Raw genomic sequence first — 13,791 nt, 5'->3', positions numbered from 1 at the left:
TATTATGTAAACATACCAAAACCATACATTCTATGGAAAATGCAGGAAAGGGTCCTTTTCCAAAGAGCCCTGGCATCAAATATCTCACATGGTGGAGAAGAGTTGGCCAACAGCTACCTTGTTCTGTTACGTGATAGTTATAATGTGGAACAGGGACCAGAAGGAAAGGAAACAGGAGGGAAGGAAGAAAATGAAAAGAAGGTTGACTTATCTCTCTCATCTCATCCTTACCTTTTTCCTTTTGTTCGAGGGAATGTTCAAGGAAGAACTCTAGTATGGCTTCTGGTCAGATATAATACTTGACTTTCCCCCTTAATTAGCTAGCTGTAATATTATTGTCTCCTAAATCTGAGCGTGGAGAGAAGGTTCATTATTTTATTTATCTTACTTTTACACCTCCATTGCAGATAGTTGGCAGACATCATAGCTAAACTATTTTAAAGAGAAAAAAATAGAGACAGAGAGAAAAATAGGCTGATTTTCAAAAGTCACGGAACCAGGTCAATGGTATAATGAAACAGTAATCCTCAGCTGCTTAGTCCTGCAATTAGACTACACAAATACCATGTCTATTTATACACACACACACACATATACATACACACATATTACATAATATATAGTATGCAGTATATTATCTATATAGTGTAAGTATGAGAGCCAGTGTAGTCTCTCTCTGTCTCTGTCTCTCTGTGTCTGTGTCTCTCTCAATCTATCACCAATGCTTAATAATTCATGGAACTGATCATATTGTGATAGTAAATGATAAGATTCTATTTTATTTATACATTGTATACTTTTAACCTGATGATTAGTAAGAACCTAAAAACATTATTGACTCTGTTTTGCAAATGGAGGACTGATACAGAGACAAACTAGCATGAGCACGACCATACAATGGTAAGGAATTGGAGTATAAGCAATACTTTTTAAAAAATATTACTATGCATTACATTTTAAAAGTATGGGATTTACAGTGATATGCATACGTATGTATGTGCATACATACATATGCACACCAACATATATGTACACATACACTTTCCAAAAGAATGCATTTCAGTAATTGATTTCACCTCCAAAATTGAGATTTTAGACACAAATGGGTCCTTGTTTTTAATTTATTTGGAACATCTAACATTTTAAACCTGAATAAATTTTTTTGGAGCTTCAGAAGAAGGAACAATGTGGTAATCAGCATTGCTTTTAAGCAAGGAACATGAGAATTAATGCCTTGTTTAAAAATTTTATTAATCAAACTCTTCTCCACTTAATTGCTAAGATATTAAAACTACATTACTTTTTCATATCTGTCCTACCTACCACACAGGCTTGTTGTGACGATCAATGGAATGGTATATGAAAAAGCAATTTGAAAAATGTAACTTATTAAACAAGCACAAAGTGTCATCATTATTAATTACTTAAGTGTAAAGAAATAAGATAGAATTAGTTAAATCCTCTCAGATTCACATAGCACCCTTCTTAAATGTTTTCAGAAAGATTTTAAAGACATCTGCAGTGCAATGATCAACAGTTAATGTCTATGAAAAATATCTAAATATTCTGAAAAAAAATCAAGCACAGAAATAGATTTAAGATACTAGAAACTGAAGAGCATTATCCAGGCTGAGATCTATAATCTTTTCCAACTTAATTATGCTAAACAAACTTGATAATGAATATGCAATGAATGAAAGTCAGAGTTATCAATATGATTCAACCTATTTTCTTTCCAACAGTATACATGGTCAAATTTAACCATGTTGTGGAAGTAGTATTCCATTATATAATATGACCAATTAGAGCCCTTAAACCTAAGCTGCCAAGATAGGGACAATGCTTCTGCCTATGTTTCATATACTAGAGAATACACTGCAGGGGCCTGACAAATCAATAATACTGAAATAATGGAAGTGCTCTCAAAGACATTGGAATAAAATTTGAAAATGTAAATAACAACAACAACAAAAACCACCAGGAAAATCTGTAAAAAGAGAATAGTTTGATATAAGGAAAATTATAATTCATTTAAAAAGGTGCAGTATGTTTACTTGCTATATTAAAAAGGATGGAACAGAACTCTGACTTTTTTGAACATCAATATGAAATTTAATTGGCTTGTTCTTTACATCGATGGGCATAATTAGCCATAACATCTTTAAATGTTGACAATGGCTCCTTTCTTCAGAAAATATTTCATACTTATATTACTCACTGGATCTGATTTGACATTAATAGACCACCAATACAAATTAAAGAGAGGCATAGTTGTCAATGCGCACCGTGGATGGAGGGATCAATCTTAGTAAATCAGAAAATATATATTAAACTCCTGTCCATACATATTTATGTCCTAGGTTGCTCAACCTTTCCTTTTGCTTGAAAAGCTTGTGATCTAAAACTAACAACAAAAATAGAAGCAGTGCTAATAACAAAGGTACAAACTGACTAATGAATTAACTTTATATGGGTAAGTGCATGTTGCTGGGAGGTGAGTAAAGAAGGAATCCAAGGAAAAACTCCTAGCAAATATTTGTCATGAAAAGACAATTAAATCAAGTTCTTGAAGCATTGAGGGTGTAGAAGGAGGTAGAAATATACCTATGATTTTTGTAAGGTCTTCAGTTTATAGGTTGACTTTCAATATGGGGAAAAACATTTCAGAGAATTCATTAGTGAGTGATTATGAAATGAAATTGTTAAGAACCTTTGATGAAATAATTTCTTCAAGACAGGCTAGAAATATTCAGAGTATCTTGCTTGAATTCATGCAAATGATTTAGTAAGAATAGTTTACACTGAGGGAATTTTAGATGTAGATCAAAAAATCTTCATAAACAATCTTCTCTGAAATAGTTGAACATAATTACAATTATGGTTATTTTATAGCAGGACAATGTGGAATGCTAAATGTTTTGCCCCAAAATTCCTATTGTCAGGATAAAGAGCAAGTACTTTCAGTTTTTTTTTGTCAAAATACCCTATGCTTGGTGGTGCCATTCCTAATTTCAGTTAATACTGTTTCCTTTTTTTTTTAAGTGTCAAATGAATTATATTAAACAATATGTTAAAGACCCCTCCACAACAAAGCAAAGCCATGAATTACCATGAAAACAATCATTTTTTCTGCAAAAGTACTTCCAAATAAACTCAGAAAATTACAATAGACTCCAATTAAAACTCAGTGATATTCTGCATTTTAGTTTTCCTTAGCACAAAAAAGTATTTGGTTCCTTATTTACTTATATTATTTAAATGTACCAAGAATTTGAACACTACTTTCCTATTGTATCCATTTGCCTGTTCATTTAATTTCATGAACCATTATTGGTAGATTTCTTTGTTATTCTGTTGTCTCCAGATTATTTAAAAAGTCATTGTCCATTTCCAACTCTGCCTCCCCTCTCATACTCCAAGACTAGAAGAAAAACATACAGGATAGAAATGCTTAAAAATACTTATTTCAAGAGAAGCCCCTTACATTGCCGTCACTTGAATGTCTAAATTAAAAAGTAGAAAATTCATAAAATGTATTTGATGTTTGCTTTAATTTGTGGTCTACAATATGCAGCTTAAAATTATAGGATATTTAAAATATTAAATAATTAAAAATACATACATTTTGTTTCTAGAAATCCTCTAGATTTTAATAATATGATATGTTTTTCCAGAGCAAGTGCTTTTGCTTGTCATCTACGTAAGCCCATACTGAATAATTGCAGAACTTTGAATTAAGGTTGGGATTGTTTTTTTTTATACATATTTAATTTTTCCACTAAATGACAGGTAAAATTCCCTAAGTCACTGGGAAATTTTCATGTTGAGTGACTTCAGGATTATATTTTCTTTACTCTTGGTCTACTGTTATTCAAACTTAAGAACTGGAAACCAATAGCTACTATTTTTTCCCCCCTTGAATCTGTAGCCTTATTCAACAAGTGAACTGAATGAGAACTGTAAAATAAATGACTCTTGGTCATTTAGACAGAGATGACTCTTGGTAACTCTTGTTCATCTAGAAGATAAGAATGTAATTTGGGGAACTGCAAGTACAGTTTTCACTGCTCATATGCCAATAAAGTCACTGTTGAATTTTCATGATTCTCCACATGTGCTTTAAACATGTGAATGAAGTATCCTTTTAATGTAGACCATGTTAAATAATTAAAATTGTGTAATTTTCTTCTCTACCAGAATCTTATGACAAAAGGAATTAGCAACATAGGTTCAAAGATTTGAAGTTGAAAATGACCTTAGAGGTCATCTTATCTACCCCAACCCAACTCTACAGATAAAGAAACTGAGGCCCCAACAGTACAGTAATGTTCATTATTCGTAGCTAATTAGGGCCAAATTCTGGTCAGGCGGCTTTGTTTTCTATGATATAGGTTTGCCCTCTTTTACATTTTAAATGTTTTCTTTCAAACAAAATAGAGGAACATAAACAATGGGCTTATTTTACTGTTAATAAAACTAGGAATGTTTCCATACATCAGAAGCATCATGGAATAGACCCTTGGATTGAGGAAGACTTTGGATTTAATCCTGCCTCTGACAAATACTGGGCAAGGGAGTTAATGCCTTGACCCAGTTGATTCTTTAAAACTGTAAATTAGAGAATAGTTCCAGATCTATATTATTAAAGCTAGTTTCTGCACAGCGAGTTCCTTACATAAATGAAATCACACAGGAAATGTTTCCATACAAGCTGTATGTGCTATAGACCAGTTTTGGACCACATATTTTTGGACTGACTTGTTATCTGTGTCGTTCCAAAAAGTTTCTGTATTTGAGCACAATATGAGTAGACTAGATTCTACACAGGAGTCATATGTCTTTTTTGGTTAATGATGATTTTAAATAAGATTCCTGAGTCATATCACCCAAGGAACACTAGTGTAGCTATCTAAGTAGGAGTCAGGAGACCTGTGTTCTAGGTTGGATCTGCTATTTTCCACTTGGTTGACTTTGAATCTCAGATTCTGAGGAGATATAAATCATTATATTGCATTCCCTTTTGCTCAACAATGAAATTTCTTTTTTTTTTTTTTTTTGCACCGGTTCCCAAACACCGAACCAGGGGTCCGTGGGAGGGAAGTAGTGGTTTAATTATCAAATGGGATCCACAGATACATATGTGAACTAGGTATTGCCATTTTGAACTTTATTTGTCTCAAAAACAAATATGCAGTAAGAGATAAATAAACAAGCCTACCTACTGTAGAGTGAAAATAATAATAGCTCATATGAATGTAGCACTTTAAGGTTTACAAATGACTTTACATTTCTTATCTCATTTGGTTCTCATAACAACCCTATGATGTGTCATTATTACTTTCATTTTCCAGAAGCAAAAAAACCAAAACAAAACAAAACAAAAATTAAGGCTGAGAGGTGTTAAGTAACTTGCCTATAGCCACTTAGCCAGTATCTGAAGTTGGATACATACATAGATTTTTCTGATTCCAAGTTCAATTATCTATCCACTATATTATACTGCTTCCCATATGTATGTATGTATTATTTTCCCAATGGAAGTAGATGCTATTGTAAGAAATAAAAAAAAAAGATTTATTTAAAAGCATTGTTGAATTCATATAGCTTTTTCAGTATGTGTTTTCTTAATCACTGGAAACCAATAGTACATCTAACATCACTTAAAAGTAGGGTCTATATAATTGTTTATAAAAAAAGGATTTCACATGCATGAAAATCAAATCCCTAAAAAGGATGAGAACCACTGCTCAACAGCATCCTTGAAAGATAACTCTTCAAGTATTGCTTGAAAACCTTGAATTTGAAAAAGGAAGCTGAACAAATAAAATACTTGGTAATGATTCTCAGTATTGATGTGTCAGAAGAACACTACTACCTGGTATTAATAAATTTCATTTAATCAACATCCTAAAAGAATTGAGTGAGTCATGGAAAAAGTTACTACATTGGAAGTTCTAAATATCAGTGATTCTATGACTTGACCATGTAAGGGTCTTGTACATAATAGGTACTTAATAAATGTTTGTCGACTATTTAAAATTCTTACCTTTTTAGGGAAGAGGAAGGGAGAAAATTTGGAACTTAATTTTTTTTATAAATGAATGTTAAAAATTGTCTTTATATGTAAATTGGAAAAAGTAAAATACTATTAAAAATTAAAGTAGGTTGAATTGGATTGAATTAATATAATACAGTGAACTTCATTTTCCTTGGAATCTAGTATTTAAGATTTTCAGTGCTAGTTGGTTTGACATTTTTAAAAGTTTCATTTTTCTCCTTCTAGTTCTCAAGATTATAATTCAGCTCATTTTTATGACAATTTTCTTTCTAGTAAGTGTATAATATCCTAGTGCCTTGAAAAATTTAATGCATATCTTGAAAACCAGAGGATGAGAGTTCTAATCCCTCTTGTGCTATTAGCTAGTTGGATAATTTATTCAGTCTCTTGGGACATTAATTTCAATTTATTTAATTCAACAATCATTTGTTAGTTTTATTGTCTATCAAATGAGAGATTAGGACTAGATGGCTAATAAGATCTATTCCACGTCTAAAATTGTATTAAACCTTTAGTCTGTCTTTCTCAGACTCACTTTATGCAATTATTTTATTTTTTTTTCTCCCACCCTCATCTGTATTTTCCTTTTTAAAATAAAATTTAGAAGGGAGTTTGAAAGACTTTTCTGGTTAAAGTTGTTCAATACATTAGTCAAACTTTTCTAAATGAATATCTCTCCATATATTATATTTTGATAATATAAAAATTATCTATAAAATATCTTAATGTTTATTAAATCATTTAAAGTTCAACATGCTAGGAAATTAATCATATGGGAGACCAAGATTACAACCTTTTCCATATAATAATGTTACTCATTTGAATTAATTGTTTGGACAGCAAGTCAGTTACTTAATAGGCTTCGTGTGGTTTGGTCAAAGACATTGCCAGTCTTGGGTAATAGTATCTATCCAACTTTTTGAAGTATTTTCATTAAAATATTTATAAAGTATTATTCATTTTTAAATAAAAAGACACATGCACAATTGCTTAATATAGAAAAGCTGGGCAAGATGTTCATATTCACATATTGTAATATAGTTATTGTAGATTAGTTTGGCTTCCTGTAAAATGAAAGTAGATCAAGCATATTAAAAAATAACAGTTTACAATTTAACAAAATTCTCCAAAATTATTTGAATCCTCACGTGACTCATTTATTTTGAGTCACACACATAATAGATTTTGTCTGCTTATTGAAATAAAATTGGACTCAGCATGTAGCCATTGAAAGAATATCACTGGCTTTGGAGTCAGAAGATCTGGGTTCAAAGTTCACCTCTGGGGCTTACTAAGTCACTTAACCTCTCTGGGCCTCAGTCTTCTTATCTTGAAAAAATGAGGGAGTAGTATTACATAACTTCTGACGTAATTTCTAGTTCTTGATCAATCTATGATCAAATGAATCTTATGAGTTTTCATTTTCCAAATTATAATTTGCTTCCCACAAATGTAGTATCAGAAACACAGTATAAAACTATAGACAAACTGAGATGCAGAAATAAGTTCCAACAAATAAACAGAATCAATAATAAAATACCTATTATAATTTCTCCATGTTAGGTCAATGGAGCAATGTGACCCAGTACTGACCAAATTCAGTTTAAAACAACATTTGACAGCGTATGCAATTATAGAAACTAGCCTATGGAAGGTTAGAGATGGCTTATTGGAAAGCACTGGGGAATAGAATATGATTTTATTTATGCCTAATTTTCTCTGGTTATCCACAATCTTTCAAGTGACCTATAATGCCAAAATACTGTGTTCATAAGAGCAAATTGTAACGTATAAACTAGGGGAACATAATCTGATTAATAAATAGTCACATCTTCATTTTCCCATGATCATGGAGTTTTCTGCTCCTGTGAATCAGATGATGATAACCCAATATTGAATTATTTTATTGTATATTGTGTAATTTATACATTAGGTTCATGGAACATACATTTCCAGTCAATATACATTGCCAGTTCATCAAAAATAATTCACATTAATGCTAAGCTATATGAATTAGAATTGCATATAAAATTGCTTTAATCTTTTTCAAAGGAGTTGAAAATAGAACAGTTGTATTTATGTTAGTATTCAGACTCACATTTTAAAAAAGTTAGGTATATGCATTTCTACTTTATACATGCTTATACAAAGAAAAGACATCATTTTAATTGCAAAAAATAGACTATGACCACTATTTAAAAAACTAAACTAATACAAAATATAATTTAACACTGAAATATAATGTAAAAACATTAGCTTATCAAGGTAAAACTCTCCAAAATTTATCACTAGGTAGTAATAGAAAAGTGCCAGAGAATAAAATTTATAATTTGCTGAATAATGACAATTATCATTAATCACCAAATATAATTGTTTGGAAATTATTCAATCAACAGTCAAAGGAATTTATGGAAAAAAGGAAATTAAACAAACTAAAATTCTGATGTGGTTTAAAATAAATAATACTTTTGTGACTACATTTAACTCAATCTTTCCTTTTTATTAGAATTTCATTCAACTATTCTGTTAGTCACTTATACATCTTTTATATTTTGCTTGACTTACTATAAAATGTCGTTATAACACCTGTGGTTTCTCTTATTAAGAATTGAATGGCTAGGGTTATGGGTTGAAAGGGCAACATATGCTCTACAAAAGGGCTAGTCAACATAGCCTATTATATTGGTGCACTGGTAAATCTCATTTCTATTCATCAGATGATTAGTTCAATCAATATTTATTCCTGTGTGCTTCCTTTGTCTTTGGCAACAAAGCAGACATCCTTCAAATTCATAGCACAAGCCTTGTTGTCTATGAATGTGTTACTTAATTTGAGAGGGAAAATTCGATTTATTTGGCATCCTTGAATTCATTAATTTTGCTCCCCTCCTTCTGAGTCATTTGGATACAGTGCTGTATGTATGTTAGTTATCTAAAGTATGTGTGATTAGCAATTGCCTCAGTACCTCATATATTAATTCACTTTATATGACTAGGAAAGTTGTCCCTATGATGTAAGTATAATGTGTGTGGGAAGCTTAGAATTTTGAATAGTGATGATAAACTATTTTTTCCCCATCTCAGATGCTCAGCATCTCAGAGTGAGTGAGTATATATATATATGCATACATATTATTCAGAATATTATCTTGGATCAGCATAAGCCTCCAAACACTGCATTTCTCTCAAACAAGAAATGCCCAACAAACACTTGAAGATTAAGATTCTATTAACTCTAAAACAAATATTTAGAAGTGGATTTTTATTAAAATTGTGGTAACCATTTTTAAAAAATAAATCATGCATCTTTTATTGGATCTTACCCTTAATTAGATCTCAAAATAGCTATGTAATTAGTGTACTTTATTTCAATGCTTTACCGAACAGATGATCAAACAGCAGACCCACAAAATCCTTTAGAGGACCTAAGAAATACTTTGAAATAAACTGTCAAAACGTTGAGAAATTCTAGGTTAATTATGAGCTGCAAATACTTATTCCTAGTAGGCATTATTCTATTCAAGTTGTGACACCACAACTAAATAGTTAGTTTTTTTCTAATGCTATAAAATTCTTAAATATTCAGTCTTTATGAGGAAAAACGTTTTGGTACCATAGTTTCCCAAAACATTATTCCTAAATTAATAAGATGTATAAATATATCCTTAAGAATCTCAATTGTGAATAATTATATCACTATGAATTTGAAAAGCAAAACCAATATGCTATATTTACATTTACGAAAAATGGTTAAAATGACATTGGGTTTTACCTTTAGCAGCAATTTCTTAAGTGTTTAACTGTGATACTTATATCTTATTAATGTGTAGTAGGTTCAACACAGATGTAATTGTCCAAAATTTTTATACTTCAATAAAGCTGCAACAGTGTATCAAGTATGCCAGAATGTCAGCCATTCCAATGATGTGGCCATTTTTCCAATAATGTAGCTCATTAGAAAGATGGTAAAATTGCTTGCATGCTGTACATCTCTCCATAGTAGGAAAAATTGTACACTCAGAGTAATAAATCTATTTAATGTACAGCATAGTTTATGTCATGCTTATTCATGTCACACTTTAATCTCTTTAAGAATATTTTCTTGATAGTACCAGCTCTAAGTGGTATTTTACACTGAGGCTCATTAGTAAAACTAACAAAAAGGATAATATGTAGCAAAACCTATAAAAAATTCAGAGTATTATTTTTAATTGAGAAAATATTTTATAATCAATTGCCATTTATTAGGTTAATCCTTAATGGAAAATCTGGATATTCTGCCTACAGGAAATGCTAGGTTTGATAACATGATGTTATATAACATTTTGTGTTTGCAATGTTACTGATTATTATCCTAACCTTAAACTTCTATGCTATTCCTAGATAATGGCAAGTATATGTACAGTTATAGCTTTTGTCTTACCAACACTTTAGCCAGTTCTTTCTAAAGTATATTCAAAAATATACCATAAGAGTAGAAGTATGCTAGAAAACTGTTAATGTATTCACATTTAATATACTCACACACATGTGCACAAATACATGTTAGCATTTATCCTGGGGTAAAGTCATCAAATTTCTCCCGAAAGTATATGAAAACAAAAGTTATTCATAGCTTAACAACAGTATGATATCATGCTACTTGGATAATATTGCAGGAAATCTTTACCTTTTATTAAGGAGAATGTTTTGTATTGTGTGTGTGTGTGTGTGTGTGTGTTATTGTTGGTGGAAGTAAAATACTTTCTATTTTAAAACATGTCAACTGATGACGTAGCATCACAGCTATTATTTAGACAGTTTTTTAACTTGTTGAAGAATTCCTTCTCAAAATACCCACTCTATAAACAAAATTAATGTTTAATAGCAAATAGAAAAAGAAATTTTAAATGGTTTGTTGATAAGTCATCCCAGAAAGTTCCTAGTTGCTTAATTGTTAACCTTCTCTGTGTTGTAATAATTGTTAATAAACAGCCTAGTAAGATAGTTTCACACAAATTAAAAACATAAGGATGGATTATTGTTTCTCTGAATAACATTTCTCTAATGCCTGACACATAGCTTTCAGAACTACTTAAATGGGATTTTTTTGTAGATAACTTGAGTGTATGGGCATTAGGTCGATTCTCAGACTACTTTAATGAGAAATTATTAACGGACCACTAACAAGAGATGTTGTTAGAATGAAATTTTTAAAGGGGTAGGTGGAAGGAAGGGGAGATATTGATTAGAAATATCTAATTATTATTGAGAATTTATATAGACCAATAACACGTTTTCTGAAGGATCTCAAAGTCCCTACAAATCTAGATAACTTTATTTCTGCAGGCAAGTGCTTTGAAGGAGGGGCTGGTATGTCTCTTTAAGTAACACTTAAAAGAAATCATTTAATCAAAATGAAAAGAAATTAAATAATAGATAATAATTGGGTGGTCACAAATCTGGGAATACAACTGCCTTTACAACCTGTTTAAAATTTGTTAAAACTCTGGTAATCTATCAGTTATAATTACATTTAGGATCTGGAAGGGAAATTTTAAGGACAAATTTGTCCTCATTTTGCAGATGAGGAAACTGAGGCCCACAGAGGTTAAGTGACTAGGTACTATGGGTAGTTAAGTAACTGAGCTTGTATTAGAACTTAGTTCCTCTGATTTCAGATCTAGTACCCTGATTTGCTCCCCTGATGGTTAGGGATAGTGCTTTATGAAATGACTGAAAATACGATGCAGAGTTGTGTTCCCATATAAGAAACAACTCACCTGTCTCTCTGGAAGACCTAAATCCAGGCTTAGACTGGTTTTTCATCTATGCACAGACCCAATTAAAACCCGTTCTCAGAAGTCATTCTTTTAAATAATGCAAACGCTGGTGATATGCGAAGAAGCTTTCTTAGACGACTCTGCTCTCCTTGCTGAGAAACCCACACCGCACCCCACTCAGACAAAGAGTGAAATAATCTAAAAGAAATAAAGCCACCCTCCTTTTCCAATCCTGAATTAAGGGATACAGCTCACTCTCATCTCTAAATTCTGTTGGGGGTGAGGGGAAGAAAACAAGTCTGGGAGTCAGCAAACTACAAAGTTCGTCACTTTCTTCTTCCCCTAGTCCCAGCCCCACTAGGGCATTCTGTAAAGTGAGTTTGAGTCTTCCACTCAGCTCAGGACAAGGAGGTGGACTGTGGTCCCCTGTGAGTGCGGCGTATGGATCAGAACCAGTAGTCTCTGTACTCATTTGCCGAAAGCCAAGTGCCTTAAGAGTTTTCCACCCCAGCTACAAACTGCAGGCAAACTAGGACTCGAGGCATTGTATTGGAAACTAGCGATGTAGGATTGGGATTGAGGGGGTGGGATATGAAAACAAAACAAAAAAACCCACGTTGGGTCCCCAAGAAGATTTAGACTTTAATCTTGGCTCTGCTACTTACTCTCTGTGACCTTGGGGCAAGCCTCTAGGCCTCAGTTTCCCCTTGTGTGAAATAAGGAGGTTGAGCTTGGCTCATCTCCTAAGTCCTCTGCAACTGTAAAAATCTATCTTATTATTGTATATAATATAACATCTTCTTTATAACAAAGAAGGAGGGGGGATTTCCTCAGTCTGATAAGGAGCTCAGACCTCTAATCAAATGCTGATCTCTGCGCCGCCCCTCCCCCCTCTTTTGCCTAAGTTCACACTTATATTCAGTACAAACTCAAAGGCGACTAGACTAGACAGGATATTTTCTCAGCTGTGTCCTTTCACCTCAGGCCCACCTTTTCAAAAATCACTGATTGGAGGGCATCCTAAAGAAAATTCACTGAGGGTGAAGGGGAGGAGTAATAAGGGGGGGGCGGGGACTGGTCTGTTGTATTTCTCCTTTTTTAATACTTTCTCTCTCGAGTGTCCTGTATGCTTTGGGAAAGAAAGATAAAGCCACAGTTTCTTGGCATAAGTAGTGGTGGTGGTGGTGGTGGTGGTGGTGGTGGTTGTTCTTTTCTTTCTTTCCTTTTTTTTTGTTATAAATAAAATGTAATAGAAAAATTTTAAAGTCAGGAAATTTAGTGTGTAGTGTGTGTGTGTGTGTGTGTGTGTGTGTGTGAGAGAGAGAGAGAGCGATAAATTATCAATAAATTCTTTCTCATCCATTAGCCCTATGGGTACAGTAAGTCTAGCACTCCAGTGAGTTCCAAAGTGAATATTATTGACACGTAAAAAAAAGCCTGTTTATCTCGGCAATCTGAAAGAAGCCATAGGGTTATCCGCCGTCCCTCCTCCCCCCTCCCCCCGCCAGCTTTATTTATTTATTTGCAATTTTATGTATGTGTGTGTGTGGAGGGAGGACTTTAAAGCCTCGAGCGGCGATGCTTCAGTTCTAGACAGTGTAAGCGTCCCCCCCCACTCCCTCCCCCCGCCCCGCCCCATGTGCGCTAACGTATCAGGAAAAGCAGTTTTCTGCTACCCAGGAAAAGAAGGATGAAAAAGAAAGGGGACAGGAACGCGACAGAAAAAAAAATGAAGGGATTCTGGGGCTTCTTAACGTTGAGCAATCGTTCTGTGTGTACCAAGTGCTGGAGGGAGAGGGAGAAGGAAAAGGGACAGTGACCCTCCTCCTCCCTGCCCGCCCCCCAGCTTCTTCAGAGAAGTTGGTCAGTGAAACACGTGACTAGCCTTGAACCAGACACACACACACACACACACACACGCACACACACACACACACACACACACACACACACACACACACACACACACAC

The 13,791-nt window shown here is 33.1% G+C and overlaps 1 protein-coding gene across 1 annotated transcript in view; it reads right to left on the bottom strand.

Annotated features, from left to right (window-relative positions):
• RORB (RAR related orphan receptor B) overlaps positions 1-12,292 on the bottom strand; it is a 240,210-nt gene extending 227,918 nt beyond the window's left edge. The window contains exon 1 of the mRNA XM_027874642.1: positions 12,076-12,292. Coding sequence (XP_027730443.1) covers positions 12,076-12,292 — 217 coding nt within the window. The remainder of the gene's footprint in view (positions 1-12,075) is intronic.
• Positions 12,293-13,791: the final 1,499 nt, after the last annotated feature.

Source organism: Vombatus ursinus, unplaced genomic scaffold (genome assembly GCF_900497805.2).
Source record: "Vombatus ursinus unplaced genomic scaffold, bare-nosed wombat genome assembly UNPS02014807.1, whole genome shotgun sequence".
Classification (NCBI taxonomy): domain Eukaryota; kingdom Metazoa; phylum Chordata; class Mammalia; order Diprotodontia; family Vombatidae; genus Vombatus; species Vombatus ursinus.
This window is presented reverse-complemented; position numbering and strand designations above follow the sequence as displayed.